This window comes from Labrus bergylta, chromosome 2 (genome assembly GCF_963930695.1).
Source record: "Labrus bergylta chromosome 2, fLabBer1.1, whole genome shotgun sequence".
NCBI classification, from domain to species: Eukaryota; Metazoa; Chordata; class Actinopteri; order Labriformes; family Labridae; genus Labrus; species Labrus bergylta.
In genome coordinates this window covers 7,012,229-7,034,169 of record NC_089196.1, presented here as the reverse complement: position 1 = coordinate 7,034,169, position 21,941 = coordinate 7,012,229, and the positions used below count along the sequence as shown (strand labels likewise).

Below are 21,941 nucleotides of genomic sequence, written 5' to 3'. Positions count from 1 at the left end.
AGCGAGAGAAACGTCCAATGGGAGGAGGCTGAGGCACGTAGTTCATATGTATTGACAGTCTATTGTTCCACCTATGTTCATGAGTTTTGGGCAGTGACTGAAAAAATAAAATCACAGACGAGCTGCCGAAACAAGTTTCTGACATCTGGAGAGAGCTCAGAGTAGAGCGGCTACTCCTTTGCATTGAAAGGAGCCAGTTGAAGTGGTTTGCCTGTTTGCCTCCCTTTGGAGGTTTTCCGGGCACGTCCACCTAGGAGAAAACCTTGGGTTAGACTCAGAGCTCGCTGGAGGGATTATAAATCCTGTTTGGTCTGGGAACACCCTATATCGCTCAGGACGAGCTGGTAGTCAAGAGTCAACCTGCTTAGCCTTCTACCACTGCGACCACGGATAAGTAGTAAAAAAAAATGGATGTACGGAGACACAACAAGTTGATCTGGAAATGTATTTATTCTTCTACTGGAATAGGTAAAGCAGAGTGCAGAGCACAGCAAGCATTCACAAGAGGACAGACACAGAAGGGTGAATACAGACGGAAGAAGAATTAAAGGAGAAACCTGAATGATGAGCCTCCTCACAGTAATGAAGGGTCCTGTGTCTGTTCTTCTGGCAGGGTTTGGAGATAACTCTTTCCTAAAACCGTTGATTCTAGCTTTGTTTACATTTCTTGGAAGCTGGACAACAACGTTCAAAAGGTCGCCTATTTAAATTCTGAGTGCATGTCCTACAGAAAAGTCTGCAGATTCATGGACAGAGAGCAATTTAAGTTTGACAAGTCTGCATCGGAGCCCCCATGCTCCTGATGGTTTAACAATCTGTCAGCGCTGAACTAAGGTTGTCAATTTAGTTACTTTTCAGATATCTGGTGTTTTAAAATTATATAATCAGTTTTTTCATTGATCGATAGAAACAAAACTAAAGAACTACATCTTCTTCAAATAAAGGTGGAGGAGAGGTTTAAATATCTGGTGTCTTGACACCCTGAACCCTCACACTACAGGACAGAGTCTACAAGTCTAAAAGACCTGAACCCAGCTGAAAATTAGTTTGGGGGGCAGAGGGGGGGGGGGGGGGGGGGCAGTTGGAATTATACAAGACTTGATTTTTTCCACCACTGTCAACAAAACATCAAATTATTAAACGCATTAACAATATTTATCTCTCCAGGAGAGTTCAGGCTTAACAAGACTTATCATGGTTGTTTTTTCTTTAATTTTTCCCTCTTCTGTACTCTACTCGCCCCCTTTTTTCAAGTCATGACATTAATCTTTTTCCAGTATTAAAACTTCATTTAGCAACTAACAAAGTTATCAGGCAAGCAGGCCGATCAAGTTCCTTTTTCACAAGGAAAGCCATAACGTTACTCAGTGTGAACAGGGCAAACCAAAGCATCTTCATCTATGTAAAGATTATACAAATACTTAAAAGAAAATGAGGAGACAAAACTACATTTAGAGCTGACAGCTTCACTACTAAACAAAAAGTCTATCCACAGTTAAAGTTCTTCTGAATGTTTGTGCGATGGCTCACAGGTCTTTTTTAAATCTTTAGAGTTAGCTTAGCGTTGATACAGAACAAGACCACACCATCAAACATCACTTGCTTTAAGCACAGTTATTCATATTAAAAAGAAACAAAACAACACATTCCAGCTCTGGATGCAGCGCTACAGATGAATGAAGGCATCAACATGAACCATTTATGTTCCACGATGCTCAGAGTCGGGCTCTGGTTTTGATCCTATAAGGTCCTCCTTCCTCTAAAAACGACTAAAAATCAAACACACGGCTCAGAGGGGAGCAGCAGCTGTCCGCATCACATCAGGTAACATCTGTTTTGGACTTCTAACAGAAAGGAGTGACGCTCAGCTTTTAGAAATCTACAACTAAAATGAACACAGGCTGACGTGTGTGTGTGCGTGTGTGTGTGTGCGTGTGTGCGTGTGTGTGTGTGTGTTTCATCTGAGGGAGAGAAACAAAAATGTGACTGCAGCTCAGCCTGCACACAGAGACGCTGTTTACAACATGTTAGTATTGTTTATACTCTGGTTACTTTAAATTAGTGAAGACGAGCTTAGAAGGTTTCATAATCCTTCTTGTCCTTTTTGCCTTCGCCCTCAAAGCTGTCTGTCCCATCGCTGTTGTCGCGGCGACGCTTGCGGCTGGTGTGGACGTTAAAGCGTGGGTTGGTCTGCGGCAGAGGGTCCATCCCCAAAACTTTGTGGATCTGACGGAAGGCCAGCAGCCTCAGAGCGAACTGTACGGAGAAACAGAGTGGACATTTCAGCACAGTGTTTTCATCACAATCAGCTGATAGTGTGTGTGTGTGTTTTAAGAGTGTGTGTACCTGAGCGCTCGAGGTGATGTCCTCTCTCTGCTGCTCTCCCATCGTTGTCAGAGTATCTACCGGCTTCTTCTCACAGGGATCCACCAATCCCGGCCCACCTGTTAGGAATGAATTAATCAGCATCATGTACATTTAATGCTGCAGATCTAGCTTTTGTTTCTTTTCAGGCTCTTTATTTGTACCCGTAGGTAGATTTTTTAAAAAAGAAAACAAATTTCTCTATGTATGAATGATGCTTTAAAAACAAACTAACCTGCCTTGAAGTCCTAAATGTCTGAATCTCAGGCATTTAGGACTTGTGTTTTATCCCTGTCTTGTTTGTTTGTTTGTATTAAAGTCTCTGATGAGTGTGAAGCACTTTCTCATCAAGTGTTATAAAAGTACTTTATAAAGTTGTAACTGGTTGCTTTCATAATATATCTGACCCCAGCACAGAACAAATACAGGCAACTTTAAAATTAAACTAATTCTACGCTTCTGAAACACGAGGAAGTGAGGTTTCTTTTGAGTGGGGTATTTCACTTTCATGCCTGTCTCGCTCCTGAAGCTTTATTTTACTTATATGTATTTTACTAAGTTTATTTAACCAGGAAAAGCCTCATTCAAATTAAGAATCTTTTTTACAAGAGTGTTCTGGCTGACAGCCAGCAGCACATGTTGTGTTACTTTTTTTTAAAAAGATTTATTTTTGGGGCTTTTTATACCTTTATTGTAGAGATAGGACAGTAGAAATGAGGGAAAGAGAGTGGGGAATGACGTGCGGGAAAGGAGCTACAGGTCGAATCCAAACCTGGGCTGCCCGCTTGGAGGACTATAGCCTCCATACATGGGGCGTGAGCACTAACCACTGCGCCACCAGCACATTTGAACAGAATTACAGACATTCACCAGAAAACAATCACAAACACAGATCAACATAGCCATGGTAACATGAGCAGGAAGTTATTAGGCAAAGCATCTACTCCCTAACGCATCTTCTTCCAGCACCTTCAATCTCTTTTCAAAACGATTTAAAGACACCAGCCGCCTCAGACTTCTATCCTCCTGCAGGAGATTTCGAGCTGCAGGAGCAGTGTACGTGGAACTCCTTTTCCCTATTTCAATTCACACTCTCAGCAGGAAAGTGCTCAAGTTTACTGAGTGACCAGACTCTAAATGAAAAAGAACGCTCACATCCTCGTCATGGTAACGGCTCCAGACCGTCTCTACAAATGTGGATGAAGTGTGGAGTTGCTGACAGGCCTGAACTGATTTAACTCCTGGTTATATTAATAATAGTCATGTCAAAGTCATTTTTACAGACTTTATTTACAGATTTAAATTTAAGTCAAGCAGAGGTGGAATTGTTTTCCTGATCACTGGAAAGTCCGAGCGTGACATCTCTTATAAACAAAGTAGCGTAGTTGCCACCAACTCTCAGCACACTCATTCCCTCCCTCTAACTTTGCTTAGCTGTTGTGACATGTGAGTGTTGTGAATTAGATGCATTTGATGAGGCTGATTTGCAAATAAAAAAGGGGCATTTTCCCCCAAAATGGCCCATTTAAATGTGCACAAACGGCACCAGCACACAGAAATGCTGTTTGTGCAGCAGTCAAGTTAGTGGTGCATTTAACCCTTTGACTGTGTTTTGTGAATTAGAACAGCGTCTAATTCCTTAGATAGATTCAGTGAACATGTGAACTAAATTTAGTTTTTTAAAGTTGACCAGGCTAAGCTTGATTTATGAGTTTACAGTATGCACAGAGTGCAACCATATAAAACAAACTTTTTCTGTTGTGAGGCTGGAGATTTCTGAAGGTATTCAAAAAAACTCAGAACTTCAGGTTTGTATGACTTCAATGAAACACAGAAAGGTTAATGTGTTCGTTCTGATTTTTAAGATCCTCACATCAAACAGGAAAAATGTTTTTAATGTTTTCAGAAGGAAAAAAAAAAGAGAAGAACCATGAGAAGAAATAAACTTCAAGTGATTACACAAAACAAAGCAGAAAAATCTTACCAGGGAGTAAAATCCCAGATGAAATACATTCAAAGATACGTCTCAGTCCATCACCGGGGCTGAGGGGGGCCGAGGCACTACTGATGGCCTTCTCTACCAGAAGCTCCATGGCCTGAACACAGGGAGCAGGAAGAATGGTTTAAATGACAGACAGATGTTCAAACTCTCTGTTATACAAGCAACAGTCAGGTGGTCCAAGCACTCCAAGAAAACTCAAGCTCAGAAGCATGAATCTTTTGAAGATACAAAATTTTACAAAGCACTACACAATCTGGAATAAAAATCACACTGGTATAAAAGACACAGTCTGTTGTTAGGGATCGCCCAGAGGGGAAAAAGGTTTAAACCGTTTTCCTGTGTGATGATTTCTAATGTGTAAGTCAATAACTTGCCGTTCCTGTGCAGCTGTGTAGCTCTTTCAGTACCATCTGTATTCACCTTGTGGAGTTTTCAATCATGCTAGCTAAAGTTGTTGAGCTCTCAGCCTACAGATACGTTGACAGTTGTCTAGTAATGACCACCTCCTCTTTAGTCTTTTCTATCAAACCAGTACTCCACAAGGTTTGTTTACTGGAAAGTATTAAACGGTTTTCTTTCAATGAAGGATTATGACCTCCTGAGGGAGATATGATGGGAAGTGGAGCCGCCCACGTTAGCCTAGCATAGCATTGTGATGTATTGAGTTTTCAGGGTGAACTGCAAGTGTGAACGCAAAACAGCTCAATATGTCACTCAGGCTTTTTCCAGGGAACCTCCTGCCAGCCCCCTTGAAGAAATGCTGTGCAAAGTCCGAGGGAGCTGATACACAGCCGGATACAATCATGGGAAAATTCACTGTAAGTGGAAGGGGTGGTGACGTTTATTCTCTGTGATCAGTGTACGACCATAGACTGTATGCATGCAGCCAGTGCCATGCCAGTGCATGTTTGGAAAGTCAGATCAGGAGCATTTCCTCCAGAATTCAGAATTCTCAAGACATTTTCAGGAGTGCATATGTGAATATGGCTTGTGTGAAGCTCTTTCTGTGTTCACACATTGTGTCTTTCAAGCCTTCTCAAAGTAACACCATGTGAAATCACACACTGGGACACCAGTGGGGTGGAGCTGGCACTGATGGCACTGTTGCAGACTAACAACGTAAAAGGGGCTTAAGATTTAAGGGAAGGGGATTTTTGGAGATGCAGAAACTATTTTGGAAGGTAAAGTGTGAATCGGGTCTTGTTGTCTCATTAGAACTCAGAAATGTTTCTGGTTCACTCTGTTTGAGACATTATTCTCACTGGAACATATATCTCTGTTTATTGTTCATACACACTACATCTAACACAAGTGTGTTTAAGCACATTTGGTGAGTGTGCTTTTTTGTGATAATTAATCAGACTCCTGCTTTGAGAAAGTGACCACTGCTGTTCCATCCAAAACACCTACAGTACACGAGGACACCTGTGACAATAATGTGATTGTGTCTATGAGAATAATATGCATGTATACTACTACTGAAACACAGTAGAACTACATTACCTTTAAAATGACAGATTCAAACTAGTTAAAGTTATTTTTGGGCCTCTTTGCCTTTATTGGAAAGGATAGCTGAAGAGAGACAGGAAATGTTGGGAGCAGAGAGAGAGGGGATGACATGCAGCAACGGGCTGAGGACCGATTCAAACCCAGAGTCACTGCAGCGAGGACTATAGCCTCTGTACATGAGGCGCGAGTCATAACCGTGAGGCTTTCTGGTAACCCACAGATCTAGATTTTCATACCTAGTATGACATTAGAGGTAGAAAAGAGCTGAGAAAATGTTGAAGACACCTTTCTTTGTCATAGAGAAATAATGTATAAATGCTGTTCAGAGTCCTCAGACAGGAACATCTTAAAGCTTCCACTTCGAGCTATCTGGGTTTTAAGATCCCTGATTTTATTTCGCAAACATTTATGTTTCATGAACGTCAGTTTCTAAAGCACAGAATCGAAGCTCAGTGAATCGAAGGTTCAAATGTTTCATTTGTTTAACTAACATGAACTTACCCATCCAGGGAAGGGGGACCAGGTGGGGACTCTCTGACAGAGGTCTCTCAGGATGCGGATGATGATCACACAGGACTGAAGTCCGTTGGCTCTAGCCTTTTGATGCAATAGAGTTAGGATTACACAGTAACAAACAGGTGACAGGAGATGGACCAAACAGGTGAATCAGTTCTGCCATAGAGGTCCAAACACTACTGTGCATAATGGAAGCTTGAGTATGCTTAGGTGCAAATAAAGCCATAAGAGTTTGCAATCAGCTGCCATTCTCAGTAGTCTTGTACCTCACAGTTAGTAAGGGAGTTCAAAGTTTGCAAGATGCACAAGAAATGAGGACGTTTCTTGCCATCTTCTAAACCCTGACCCCAGGTTTATTCAGGTTTCTGACAAACAGGTACGTAAAGTACAAGAGTCCGCCTGAGAGGAGAGTATAGGGACTGAAAGAGACAAAGAAATCTGCTTTACTTTACCTGTGCTTGTGCTCCGAGAGCAGAATCACAGGAAACTACTCAGATATTCATTTTTCTCTCAATCCCCAACCTACCAAATATATATAGAATAAAAACAATACAAACATGGAAGCACTTCTTGATGGCACAACTCTGTGCAAGTTATTGTGCAGCCTTATGGAATAACATGTAACTGGATGTCGTACTGGGACAATTGAAAAGGGGATACAAGGATGCCAGCTCTTTGTTTAGACTTTTTTTTAATAGGAGAACTTTAAATTAAATTAAATTCATATTGCTGTGATGGACATTAATCAGATCCTTGTTGTTATATTTGGCATCCTTGAATATTTTTTTTCTCTTCGAATAGTAATAGTTTTCCTCATAGTTATAAAATGAAAACCAAATGTGTGAAACACAAATAAATGAATAAACAAATAAAGAATGCATCTCATAAGGCTACAATAAGAAAGTAAAATGATGTTCCGAACCTGGAACCACTTAGCGTGGCGCAGAGCAGCCAGAGCGTCAAGGCATTTTTGCCTGTCCAAGACGTCCGCTGGGTCTTTCACCATACCCGAGGTTACATCTAAAAATGGATTTCAAGTGTCAAAATGGTGATGAGGAACGGGTGTTTGACCAGGTCAGCGAGGCTGGCAGAGAACAAACACATTGCCACACATACCAATGGTTGTCTTGTTGTTTTTGGATTTGTACAAAAGTTACTAACATAAAAAAAACTGACTACACAAACCTACACATGGTCAGAGTGGATAGAAACAGATCGACAGTGTACAAGATGTTAAGTCATTATATTCTGTAAGAAGAGTGTGAATTCACTGACTCAACAATGAACATGGTTACACTGGTGTGTTTGTAGCTACATTATATGTGTTTATCTCAAAGATATCATGAAGCCAGTACCATTTTATCAGGTTATTGTGTTTTAAAAAGATCCCCGTTTCTTCCTTTAGTTGCATGGGAGCAGATTTTTGTTTTTGGTTCAATTTCAAACACAGAGGAGGAATTTAATAATAATGATTTTTAAGACCAGTTACGACCAGAGATTTGCGACAAGAGAAGTTCAAACTACTTTGAAAGCTCTACTCTAAGATCTCATAACCCTCCTGTTTATCTTACAGGATTATTATCTTACATGTGACTGAGAGGTGGTCTGCTTTCTGTCTGGATCATGGTGAAGCCCACAGCACAGAGCTTCAGGTCTGTGTCTGTTTTAAAGGAGATAGGGCTGAACTACACATTAATACATTTGTGGAGTATCCACAAAATGGAAATATTTTGTTAACCGTTTCGATACCATGGCAACAAAAACTGAAGTCCCAATACTGGGTCATTGCTTGTCTTCAATTATCAAAACAAAAAAGGTGCACACCGTCCAAATGGCACAAATCACTTTGCAACGTTTGGGTTCCCTACAGGCAGCCGACTAAAACTTGGCCACAGTTTTGTTCAGTTTCGACCGAATGAATGATTTTGCCTGCAGCTTTTGATGGTTTCATTCCTCTCCTGCACACTTTTCTTATGAAAAAGATGTATTTGTTTTTTAAAGCTTCGGAACTTTTAAATACTAAAACATCATAGACCATATAGTTTTTAAACATGTGGTATCTGAAATTATGACAACCTTAAAGCCTGCGAGTTTAGAATAGCAGACTGACATGTTTCTGTCATGTATATTTCGGTGATTTAATCTTCTCTTTGTCCAAATCTCTCTTTATAGTTCAAACTGTCAACTTCTCAAAAACCCTTTTCACCTGCGATGTTGTAAAATATTTTTACTTGTTGCAAATCTTGGTCTGAACCTGCTTTAGTTTAAGGCGGCTGCAGAGAGAAACGAAGGGTCAATGGTTTATAAAATAATGACCTGATAAAAAGTGGCATGGCAGTAGTAGGTGTGGCAAAGTTTTTGGGATGTGAGAAAACCTTGGTCAAAAATCCTTCCGCAGCTGTCGGGCCCTTCTTAAACTCTGATAGGAGACAATGGAGACTTTTTTTTTTCCTTTTTGTTTTAAGAAGTAAAGGGGTCTGTGTTCTGGACTGGTAAAATATCACTACAGATATAAAGAGGAGGAAGCAATGGGTGCTGAAGAAGAGAAAAAAACATGAGAACTACCAGCAAACGAAAGGGGTTAGGATATCACTGCATGCATACCTAACATCAGCAGGTTGGAATAAGACCCCAACAATCCAGAGGCTGTACTCAGGTCCAAACACAGATTCCTCTCACAGCCTGCTAACCTGAGCACTTAACAATACTCCCCTAAGAATACTTTCAGATCATCAGATTTTAAAGCATTGATCACAGGTTGAGTTCATATTTTAATTGAACAGAAAATGGACCTCGTCTTTCTTTTTTTTTTGTGAAATCAAAAAGACAAAAAGGTGGTTGGTGTTTTCTGAACAGATCTAAAGTTTACCTCCTGGTGGGCCCGATTAAGAGTCTGATGTGTGTAAAATAAAATAAAAAGTGATCAACTCAGGGGAGCACTTTAGGAACAGGGGACCTCAGCATGGTGAACTGATCGCCAGTACACAAAAGGAAGATTTGTTTCCTGTGAGAAAATAACATTCAATCTCCTCTGACAAACCTTGTTTAGAGAAAAAATTCAAACAAGTTTGCAAACTTTATGCCAAATTCAAACTTGAGGAACAGAACTGTCTCCTGTTGTCTGCATTTTAAATCTTCTGCACTCTTTTTTGACTCCTCGTCTCAAAGTTACTGTAATGCATGTCTCCCATTGAAATATGGCTGACAGTACAATGGAAACAGAATCGCCTGAAACACAGGAAACAAAATAGAATCTCACCTGGGAATAACTAGACTTAACACAATGCAAACACTGATCATGCTTTGTTTAAAGGATAAAGATAGCTTCTGAGAGGAAGGAGTTACAGAGCAAAGAGCCTAAGAGCAAAACTGCTGGCACGTTTCTCTTTCTTCTTTTAGATCCACTGATCTGTTCCGCATCATTTAAAGGAGAGAAATCACTTAAGTAGGGGTCTCCTATCACAAATCAGTAAAAAAAAATGTTATAAATCGGTTATTTAATTAAAATAAATAATCTCTTCTAGTGTTTTTAGTTGTTTTAAATGAAATGTCTGCAAAGGAAAGAGACCACAGCTAAAGTTCTGATGAGCTCACACTCCTCGTTGCCCCGTCATTTTTGATTTCTAAAAATGAATCACAAATGAGGAGCAAGTTTCCAGGATGATCAGATCTAAAGCCCAACAAAACCCATGTTTGTGGAGTGCCAGCAGGTCGCTGCTCTTCAGGGACTCAACCAACATGTCGAAATTGATTTCATAGAGAGAGCAAGAGAGAGAGAGAGAAGGGCAAGAAAAGAGGTGCACAGAAAAGGGCTGTGAGGGGGTCTCCAACCTCCGTCCCGGCCTGTCTCCTCTCTGATGATGGGCGAGGTCAGCGTGATCGTCACTTGCATCTTTGGCTCGGTACAGGAAGTCAGAATAATTGCCGCTTCCTGGATAGATCCCTTCACCTCGTATTTCTCTGGTGTTACAATCTGAAACAAACAGCACAGATACAAATGTAGTTATTTTCTTGCCGACTGTTATTTTGACCGACAAGGTCGTAGAAGTTCTGTAATAATGTGTTTTTACATTTTTTAAAATGGGACTGGATCAGTTTTTCAACAAATATTGAAACCACTGCTCTTGTTCAGTCCCGTCTGTGCTGTTAAGAGATAAACTGAACCTTTCAAGAAACGACCACCTGACAAAAACCTACAGCACTTGTCACTGTGAAGCTTAAGTAGTAGTGCAGTTTGGCTATCGTCAGCACTCGCTAGCTCATGCTAATCGACCTTTTCAGTTACAGCATTGCATGTATGCTAGCGCAATTATGCTAGCGCAAGTCGTCTGTTACCCTGCTGTTGTTCTGACTAAATGTGACTCAAATTGAAGTTTATTGAGGAAAAGAGCCACGAAGATGTTATGTGTGCTACAGTCACGCTACATTGAATTTCAAGGCCATTGTTGATGTAGGTTTCAAGTGCCAGACAAGATGAATATGGCATATAACGGAGAGCAAATTTTGGGCTCTGTGGCTATTTCATAAATCTGACTATTAAAGCTTTCACTGAATATATATGTTGATGTGTGATATCCTGAAAGAACAGTACTGTTAGCTGTTTGGGGAGGTGCTCCAGGATGCGGGTCAGGAGGCTCTTGGTGGGTTTCTCAGAGCACAGCAGGACCAGGTTTACGTTCTTATCCCCACGAAGTAGCAGGCCTTTAGCCAGGACTCCAACCCTCATCACACCCTTCAGTGCCCTGAAACAGTCAGACGAGGAAGAGAAACATGTGAAACAATGTCAGATATCAGAGAAACAATAAATACAGAAATATACAGTTTCATTCATTCTTTGCTTTATTTTTGCGTCTCTTTCTTTTCAACTAGGTGTCTCCTTAGAAATGGAAATCTCTTACTTTTGTTTATTAGAAGGAAGTGTGTAATGAGTGGAGACGGGTAACCTGTCAATAACACAAGCTGTACCATTTAGTAAACAATAGAAATGGATGAAAAAAGACTTAAGAAACCCACTTCTCACACCTGTCTTTGGCAGGTTCTTTTTTCTCTTTGTCCTCCTCCTTGCCCTTGTCCTGGTCTGTTATAATGTCAGAGACAAGCTTGAGAGCCCGTTCTGTGATCGACACGATCTTCTGAATGGACTGGAGCTCATCCTCTGAGGGGTAGATGGCTGCGTGTTTGGTCATGACGTAACGATCATCTGAAGAATCAGGCCGACGAGGAGGCTGGAACACACAAAAGATCAAATCAGGTTAAAACAGAATACAGAGAGGGGATCTGTAGAGGACAGTATAAGCAGGAACCCAATGTAACAACACTCAAGATTTTGTTTCCTGCATTCTGATTTTTATGTACCAATTTCTGCATTAGCGACACCATTTTATAATCATGATCTAGTCTTGTGTCCCTGTCTTAAAGAGTCTATCTTGATGCTTTTATACCAATGATAAACACGTTTTATTTATTATTGCAGCATGCACAGAATCAAGTTACAATGTCCAGATTATATAAAAGCATTTTTGTCCAGATCCCGCTGAAATCATCGCCTCTTCCCATTTCTGTTTGCTTGTAGGGTATGTGTCTGCTCCTCTGGCAATCTTAATCAGACGTGTGTTTTAAAAAGATACCAAAACAAAACAACCCCAGTTTCACTTAGGTTTCCATTATTACAACAGATGAGTCTCATATGAGGGCTAGTCGCGGGCCGTATGACCAAAACAAGCTCGCTAATTTTAGTCATATTGGACTTGAGAGAAGCAAGTTGCCAGTTGAAACACACTGTCAGCAAGTTGACCCGTCCTAATAGAGAAGCAAATCTGTGCTGCGCTGAGCTCAAGTGACACCAAGTCAAGCCATTCCAGCAAATAACCTCTATCAAAGCCCGGACCGAATGAGACACGCTGCAAAAAGGCAAACCCACTAAATGTTCTTTATTCACTAAAACTTTGAGAGGTAGAATACAAGTTTACCTGATTGCTGACACCTGCTCTGAGACGAGGAGGCAGCAGAACCCTGTGATCAGTGGGCATGTGAAACCACTGGCTCTACTCTTAGCGTTAGATTGAAACATGCAAAAGACCGGGGAACTCTATCACAGCAGTTGTCTGTCACAAATGCCTCCAATCTACAATGTTACGTTACTTATTTTTTTAAACCTACCACAGGACCCTGTGGCTGCATGCCAGGCATGCCAGGCCGGACTCCCAGTAGACCAGGAGGTCCCTGTGGATACCCTCCGTCTGGAAGGCGACGTCGATCATCCCAATGATGCTCCTCCTCCATACGCCTCCAGTACATGTCTTCTTCATAACGCCTGAAAACAAAATACATTGAACTTCATTGATACAGAGGAAAATTCCCATTTCACACATTCCCATTTTGCCCAGAGAGCATAGCTGTCCTTAAAGAGCCCATATTATGCCCCTTTTGGGGTTCGTATAGTTAATCTATGTACCTACTAAATTCCGAAATAAGTGTCTGTTTTCATGTACTGCGGCTCCGTGCACCGGCTCGCTTCTGACTCTCTCTCTAAGGCTCTAAAGTGCCCACGTTCAGAGTCCCCACATGTGCCAAGTCTGAACTGATTGGTCGGCCTGTGGGCTCTGCCGTAATTGGTCAGTCGCTCAGCACGGTTCTCGGAAATGTCCCGCCCCTTTTACCATATTGGGAATGCAGCCACTGGCTCCGTCCCAGGGGAGCGTAAACATTAGCACCTTAGCACTACTGTGCTACCGCAGGCTACGGCATATCGTGGGCGTGCTACAGAAGTTAACGGGCATGCAACATGAGCTGCTGGGCTTGCCACAACGAGCCAATGGGCTTAGATCAGTGATGTCACACTGACAAGACGTCACACTGGCAAATTTTTACGGGTTAGAACCGAGCGTTACATGCAGCTAATGCTACAGCTAACAGGAGGAGGTAAGAGAAGCTGTGTTTCTGCGGACTTTGAATTTTTGCACATAGATGTGCCTAAACATGCACAGGACACATGGAAAACACACTAAAGAGCATATAAAACCAGAAAAAGCACAATATGGGCCCTTTAAGGCAATTGATGTGAGTAAATTATCATAAATACATCTTTCCTCCTGTATAATAAGAAATGAATTTACCGCATCTCCATTCTCCAACGCTCCTCCTCCTCTCTTCTTCTCCAGTACTCCTCTTTCTGCATTTGCTTCCTCATCTTCTCCTCCTGAATCTTACGTGCTCGAATGCTCGGCTTGACCTCCACCTGCAGCTCGGGGTTAACCTTTTTCTGCAGAACAAATATTTGAAAATGACGTCAGGGTTGTTATAAAGATGATACAAAATCAACATTAAATGGATACTCTTTTACTGCCATGGCAACAAAAACAGGAGTCCTTGGCACCCAATATTAGGTAAGTTATTGTTTTAATATTAGATTGTTTTAAGCTATAATGTCATATAATGACATATAATGTCTTATAATGTCAGCAAAACTACTGTGCACTAACACTTTAAAGTGCACAAATACATTGCCAACATTTTTGTGCAATTTAAAGTTTGGGTACTGTTCGATTAAATTGATAAAATAACGGATAGTATCACTTTGAAACACATGGTAAGCTGGCAGATAGGTTATATATCTATAAATGAAAACTTGATAGTTTCGATATTTTGCAGATTTTAGACACGGAAACTTGTTTTGCGTATTTATGAAAACTTTCATTAAAACCCTCTTTGAGACTTCTGATAACAGCAGCAGGTAAACATAAAGTAAAACAATTTTGTCAGATACAAACCTTGTACTGCAGGCGATGTCTTCTCCCTTTTAGATGCATTTCTTTTGCATTTGGATCATTGAAACTACATTCACACAGCTTGCAGTGGAAGCGGATAACTTTGCCTTCATCATTTCGTACCTGGAAGATAAACACATGTTAAACTCCATATCAAGTAAACGTATGTTAGCTTCAGTTCATGCACAAGTCCATCCCAATATACCTCCTCCACATAGTCATGACCGACAGGCTGGACGTCACTCTGAAGAGCAGCAAGGGCCGATGAGGACAAAGAATCTGATATGTCAGTCTTTTGCTCCGACAGACCTGAAGAGGGTGTTGCAGGTTTAGCAGAATCTAGCTTTGCCTCCACTCTGCCCTCCTCCATCTTCACTGTGGACTGGAGTTTATTTCCACCTGAATTTGAGAAATTACAACTTGGTTTATTCATCAACCATTTCCCGACAATCTCAATTTTCCATTTAAATTGTGTGCGATCTTTAGAGATGTAAACAAAGCTTAACACCGAGCTCACATGAATCCAGATTTTGCACCATAAACGTGCTCGTACTTACCAACAAAGTTGATCTTTGGGGTGTTGACTTTCTTCCCAGCTGAAGCGGAGCTGGCAGCAGAGAGGCTGCTGGTTAACGGATTCTTGACTCCACCAACACCACTGCTGACGATGTTAACAGGTTTCAGGTAGGGGGCGCTGGAGGCGGAAGCGGTGGAGGAAGAGGCGGATCCCCCCAAAGAGCTGGAGGTGCTGGAACTGTTCAGGGGAGCTGTGGTGGTCTTATTGGGGGCAGCTGTGGTGGAGGACGATGACTGAGTGACCATACTGGGCTCAGTGGAGGGAATTGGCTTTCCAAGTTTAGTGTGAAGCTTCACAACCTGCAGAGGAGGATTCAGGGAACATAAATAGTCTTCCTTAGAGGCGCTCTTGAGAAAATATTGTATTTTGTTATTTATATTTAAATTAAATTAATATAAAAACATGAGGTTTCTTGTTCACAAGGAAATACTTTAGTTGTGGACAGCAAAGTTTTCTTTGGTTGCTCAAGTATCCTGCCAAAAACTGAGACGTCACTAAGCTGGCAGCCTTACAGCGTCTGTAGGTGTGAACTTGAATGGATGTCTGTCTTCACTGTGAGCTGATTTAAGCTTTAGCCCACACATAACTGCACTAAATAGAAGGGTATATTTATATAACACCATTGCGCTTTCATGTTATGCAACCAAGAAATTAAGGAAAAAAATGATGTTGTTTTTTAAGTTTGCACAAAGACTATGCGCAATTTCTAAAAAAGAAAATCCAGAACACTTTGAATTGCAAGGAATAAGTTTAATTTAGCTTGTATCCTTACCTTCTGGTGTTTGGCTCCTCGGATATGTGCAGCGTAGGCGTCAGCACCGGTGCAGGAAACATCGCAGAGTTCACAGCGAAGCTGATTCTGAGCATTTCGAGCCAAAACTCCTCCACTGCTGCCGCTGCTGGTGCTGCTCTGAGAAACTTTGAGAGCTGCCTCCTTCTTCTTGTGCTTCTGACCTTCGAGATGTTCTTTATAAGTCTGTTGTCAGTGGATAGAGGGGGTCAGAGATATCCATATTTATATTACACAAATATTTGCGTCATGGAACATCATTGAACTCACCTGTGGGCCGGCACAGCTGATCTTACAGACGTCACAGTAGTGGATCTGAGGGGGTTTGGGGGGCTGTTTTGGTCGGAGCTGTTTATTCTGGAAGGGGGGTTTTTTGGTGAAGGTGTTTCCTGTCCATGCTGCTGTAGCTGCTACCGCTGCCACAGCCTGTTTCTGTTGCTGCTGCTGCTGGTAGTAACTGGAGGCCGCAGAGTAAACCGCTGCCTCATAGCCCGAGTATGACGTTCCTGGATAAGGATACAACGAGGACAGCTAAGAACCTGCATGTAGTTACATCATCTTTAAGGCTCCATCAATAATTAAAGCTAAAGTTTAATGCTACTACCCGATGTCCTGTTCATAAATCTAAAGCCTAGTACTAATTAAATCTTACCAGAGTAAGTGACAGCGTTGGTGCTGTACGTTGGGCTCTGGGAGTAAGACGGGACCACAGAGGCGGCAGCGGCCACAGGCTGGACCGTGGAGGTCACTGGGTATATGGAGAAGGTGGAGGAGGCTGGACTGGGAGCTGCTGGTTTTATCACAGTCACTTGTCGAGTCTGCTGGCTCTGCGTGTACGATGTTACACCCTGACTGTATCCTGGTTTAGGAGCTGGAACACACAGAGATGATTAGACGTTACTGCTCACAATAGCTTTCTTTAAATGTACGGAGGAAATACAGAATGATTGGCTGACATTATTGGCTGCAGAACGGTAAAGTGCTGCTGAGTGTGTCAGTCAGCACTTGTTGTCTGTTGCTCCACTTATATCAACTTTGGTCTTTGGCATAGGATGTGAGCTCGGGCATTTTAATCATTCCTGGCGTACTTCACTTCATTTTGCAGACCCTGCACATTGACTACGTTAAGTGAGGCTTCCTCTTATCCAGGAGATTATCGAATCCACAGAGCGCTCTAACGCTTTCCTTCAACGAATGCCTTGCTCCAAAGACAGTACAGGCAGTATGTTAGGTATGTTGGACACAGCCATACATTACCAACACTGAGAGCTAGCTAGTGTTAGAAGTGCAACTGATGAGCCAGGACCAGGATGGTAGAGAGGGTGCACGAGAAGAATGCCAGCAGCAGGTTTACTGTGCTTAAACTGGCTGCTTGTGAAACTTCAGTAGGAAAGTATGTCTTCAAAATTTGATTTGCGGATGTTTAGGATCGATTCTGAATCGTAGACGTTAATAACTGTGATTCTGATGTGATTCAAATTTTTCTCACACCTCTATTATCTTTTACACCTAATGTTACAGTAAGTAGAAATGAAGAGTGTGTTCGCTGGCAGTGATTAAACTAAGTCTTATTACCCCATTAAAACCCAGATGTTGGGGATGGTCTGTCAGACTATCATTGTTTATCACCCTCCCATAGACCAAACAGATTAATTTTCACTCCAACTTTAACCAAACTGTGTCCTACCACCCCCCTCAGTAAATATATCACATGACATCGGGTTGAGCTGATGGGAGAATGCATCAGGGAATATTCAGAAAAATTAAGACGAGAGGGAATGATGACAATAATATCCTGTGACCAGTGTACGACCATAAACTGTATGTGCACTACCAGCGGAGACCTTTCATGCGCCCAATGAAACCACTTCATTTTGTTTTGGTCACTATTTTCTTCTCTGCTCGTTGTTTATATTGTAAATGTGTCCAATGACATGTTGTATTTATATAAATGCAATAATTGCCATCACATCATCTGCCACTTCTACATTGTTCTTTAACTTCATGTCTTGCATCCTGAGGCCCACCTTCTGTTAGAGAGGGAAAGTCTTCCGCTTTGATGTGTGAACAGGCAACTCAGAAAGATTTAAGGGACTCTGCCTGAAGTTTTCTAAAGGTTTACAAGAGCGCATAAATTAAAAAGCTCATGGTTATATTAAATGAATGTCTGTTTTTTCAAATGGTATAAGTGAATAAAAATGAGTTGAGTGTGTTTACCTGTCTGGTAGTAGGACTCTGCCACATTGGGTTGTGGCTGTGCAGCAGCAACAGCCGCTGTGGCAGTGGGCTGCTGGTAGTACTGTTTACTGTCATAGGCTACAGCAGGAGCTGTGGAGCGGACATATGAGTACGAGTCCTGCGGAGGGAAACAGTGAAGAAGTTAGCTTTTTAAAAAATCCAGTGTGAATTCTGAGATTTTTATTATCTCTGCAAACTGAAAATGTACCTGGTAGTTCTGTGAGGTGACGGGTGGGGGTGGTGGAGGGACTTCAGGCTGGCGCTGAGCATAGCCATAGTCGGTGGCAGCGTGTGTTGGCTGGTATCCTCCATAAGCAGCAGCAGTAGCCGCAGCTGCTACGGCAACAGGCGCAGGCCTCGCTACGGCAACAGTGGCTGCGGTCGGAGCATAGGCTGCTGCCACAGTGTGAGCCGCCACAGGAGCTTGATGAACTGTGTAACTGGCCACTGTGGTGGGATGAGTGTAGGCTACCCCAGCTGATGGCTGCTGACTGCAAAGAAACACCATGAAAGATTCAAAGTTTTTATTAGGGGTGTAATGGTTCACAGAGATCACAGGTCGTTTCACACCTCAGTTTTTGGGTCAGGCTTCAGTACAAATTCGGTCAGGAAAAGCAGGGCAAACGATAACAAATGACTAGATACATATTTCAAGGTTTCTCTAATTTATTTTAAAACAACAGTAGTTCAAGTCAGTCTGTTCAATGTTGTGTTATTTCGAACCACCTGTGATAGTTGGTACGACCTAAAGTGTTTTAACATTGAACAAAAATGAGAAAAAGGCTTTTTAAAAACTGCCTATCTCTGTTGATTGACATCTCTTGGTAATGCCGTCTTACATACATTAGCATGTTCAACGTGTACCGCACTGTGAACCTTAAGTTCATGCACACAACTGATTTAAGGAAGCAGGCGTCTTCTAGCTCTGCTGGATCATCTTGAAACCGTATATTTCTCTTCTTCGTACTTTGTTTAACAGGGATTAGCACTACAAGCATGACAGCCACCTGGATCGGGGTGTGAAACTGCAATGTGTGATGCTTTTTTTCTCCACTCAGACATATTTGTCGTATGACTTCATGACCGAATCTGTGACATTCATAGTGACGCCAAATCAACAGGGGTGTAAAAATCGCATTCTTGAACCAGCAGTCTGAATAGGGCTACAGAAAGGCTAGTGTTTAGATATTTTCAATAAATAGTTAATTGACAGCTGTCTGAAACTTAAATGTAATTGCCATTAAAAATAAGTGAGATTGCATGCAGTTTTGCTGTCAATAATAGATAACTTTAAAAAGAAAATTGGTTGGCGGCTGTGGCTCAGTTGGTAGAGTTGTCGCCTGTCACCCAGAAGGTCGAGGGTTCAATCCCCAGCTGAGCAACATGTCCGATGTGTCCTTGGGCAAGACACTTAACCCCGCTGCTTCTGTGGCGGTGCATGAATGGATTAGTGTTGTGCTTAATCTCTGATGTATGTCGCTTTGGATAAAAGCGTCTGCTAATTGAATTGTAACATTGTAACAATATAACATGAGTCATTATTGGCAGATCAAATCTTGCAAATCAGAATCAGCCTAAGACATTCCAACCATTGAATCTCTACATGCAACACAGCAATAAAGAAACACTAAACCAAAGTGGATAGGGTTCATTTAACTGAAATGTGATCATGAATGATTATTACAAGGTGAACAACAACCGTATAAAGCACTTTTATTTTAATATAATTTTGATCTTCATTCTTTAATACAGTAGTTAATGTGGGGCTCTACCTTTTGGCTGGTAATACAAGGTGTATTCACACCTGTCTTCCAAATTACTGTGACACTTTAAGCAGCTCTGATGATTTTTGTGTGGTGTCTGATAACCCTTTAAACACAGTGTTTTATTACAAGCTTTATATACAGCTCATGTAACTGTATAATATCTGAGCTTCATCACAGATTGTAAAGCGTTTGAATCCCCTTGTACTTCACAGTGCTCCTCCGCTGACATGTCACTGCAGCAGCGGAGGGATACCCGCCCCCTCCCCCCAGCTCGACGATGGCAGCTGCTGGAGCCTCACAGCCTCTGCATCACCACACAACCTGAGCCCACAGCTTTACTCACTCACATTACGCAGCACATTGACATAAATGCCGAGTATCCAGGATATCCTTACCTATATTGGGCAGCAGCGCCGTGGGTAAATCCAAAGTAATTGCCGGTAGCCATTTTGGCATCTTCACCGAGCCGGCTGGGCACTGCGGAGGACAGATACACAGGATGACGCTAAGCTAAGCTAACAGTTAGCATCAGGCTCAACCGAGAGCTTCAAGGACTCCCATTTAACCTTATTATCTCCATACAGCTTTACTTTAAATTAATACATTCTTAATTACTGACTGGTACATAATAAGTACGTTTATGAAATACTCACCATAGGTGAAGGACACTACTGGACATATGGGAATCATTGGTTTCGTATTTTCTATCGTTGCCCGTACTGCAGACCAGCCTTATTTCATGTCGTTCCCGGATATCTGTGTCGGCGCATGCGCAGAGGAAAGGGTTATGTGGTTGTTTGTTTTCTGTTCGAAAAACTTTATTAAAGCAACAGCAACATTACACGACCAAAACATTTTTAAAAAATCGTGTTAAGATACAGACATTAATTAAAGCACACACAAAAAGCGCAGAGATAGAAAGTGAGCAACCGAAAGCAATCATTTATTACATTTTTACATCTACACAATATTTCTCAAGCCATGTCTTGAAAGTTCTTGACCGAGGATGACTCTATGTTTACCATAATAAAAACTGGAAAAGAGTTTGGTAGACCGAAAACACATTGAACATGTTTTACCATAATTTCTGTTATAGTAGCCAACCGTTCTCATACATAAGAAAAGCAACTTGGATTGTATATTTACTGAATATGTGTAATATATAAGTTGAGCCTTAATTGTGGAGATACCAGGGGAGGGGAGGGGATTTGTTTTTACCAGTCTCAATCTCACTGTGACGTCACAAAGAGAGACAATTTGAAACTGAGCATTTTTCTCTGTGTTGTAAGATTTATGCAGACCACAGACTGGATGGGTTTATTTCACATTTTGTGGGTCGGTAGAAACTAAGGTTATCCAAATATAGGTTGAAAAACACTGTCAAATAGTTTTTCATAATATATCCCCTTTAAGTTTCCTTTAATTTCATGAGGGGAAACAAAATAAATCTCTGGCTCTCCAAGATTACGACAAGGCCTTCAAAATTAGGGATTAGGGACCCGGCCATCTCAAGAGCAGAGTAACCCGTTACTCTTTTTCTTATAATTCAGATATTTGTGCATGCTGAACACATGCTGTTATCTAAAGGTTGCTCTAAAAAGATTTCCTTCATAATCAATGAGGGAGCCAAAGTCTCCCTTAATTTCCAAACACGTGTGTAAGAATGCTTACATTATAGATAAAGGTAGTTTAAGACGTTTACATTTAGACTTTGTAGCATGAAGGAAAAGACATATGGTTGAGTGATTTTACCCTCATTGCTGCATCACTGGTGCCAATTTTTGATATTTTAATTAAAACAATAAGGCCGCTCTAAACAGAGGTCCGTGGCAATTTGAATCAGTGCATCACTACTTCATGATTTCTTACTTGTGACATTAACACTGGTAATGTGAACAGAAAAAGAAGACATCAGGATAAAAGAAGGGGCTTTTTATATTCTTCAGTTGACAGATGGTGATGTATCATTGTATGATTGTCTTTCAATACAGCAATTATTGCAGAATCACTGTATCGCTGTACTTTGAGGTCACAAAGGTCAGAAACAGAGATAAATATCTGTTAAAGAAGTTGTTCAACGCAGGAGTCTTCAAAGGCAAGACATGACATAAAAAAGATTTGGCAGTTTTAATGTTTACAAGATATCCAAGATGGCAGCCCGGGCAAAGTGTGAAAGTTTTCTTCAACGTGGCCCTAATGCTCTTATTACTCCTTAATACTCTGTCGTACATCGATGAGTCCAGGCATCCAATTATTCTGCAGTAATGCGGCAGTTTCTGGACACGACACAGCAGACTACTGATTTTTTTTTTTTAGGCTTTTATTGAGATCTCTGATCAGGGTATAATGTTATTGTCAGGGTATAGTACAGATGTGTCAGGGGACTTCTGGGTGAAACACCAACCAAGCAGAC

The 21,941-nt window shown here is 41.5% G+C and overlaps 1 protein-coding gene across 3 annotated transcripts; it reads right to left on the bottom strand.

The window, feature by feature from the left end:
- Positions 1-431: 431 nt before the first annotated feature.
- Positions 432-20,329, bottom strand: zfr (zinc finger RNA binding protein). 3 transcript variants are annotated; one of them, XM_065963408.1, is made up of 20 exons: positions 20,182-20,329; positions 19,924-20,005; positions 17,971-18,253; positions 17,742-17,880; positions 16,177-16,395; positions 15,795-16,030; positions 15,507-15,710; positions 14,715-15,033; positions 14,363-14,556; positions 14,161-14,280; positions 13,507-13,652; positions 12,551-12,704; positions 11,405-11,616; positions 10,983-11,133; positions 10,223-10,364; positions 7,314-7,411; positions 6,377-6,472; positions 4,349-4,460; positions 2,347-2,444; positions 432-2,256 (listed from the first exon to the last, which is right to left on the bottom strand). In XM_065963408.1, the coding sequence occupies exons 1-20, from the start codon at positions 20,216-20,218 to the stop codon at positions 2,074-2,076; spliced, it is 3,225 nt and encodes a 1,074-aa protein (XP_065819480.1). In that variant the 5' UTR covers positions 20,219-20,329; the 3' UTR covers positions 432-2,073. The 3 variants fall into 3 exon arrangements, 2 of the variants coding, with proteins under 2 accessions (XP_065819480.1, XP_020486778.1); XM_020631122.3 differs by having other exon boundaries at positions 11,414-11,616; XR_010668723.1 differs by lacking the exons at positions 432-2,256; positions 2,347-2,444; positions 7,314-7,411 and having other exon boundaries at positions 4,417-4,460.
- Positions 20,330-21,941: the final 1,612 nt, after the last annotated feature.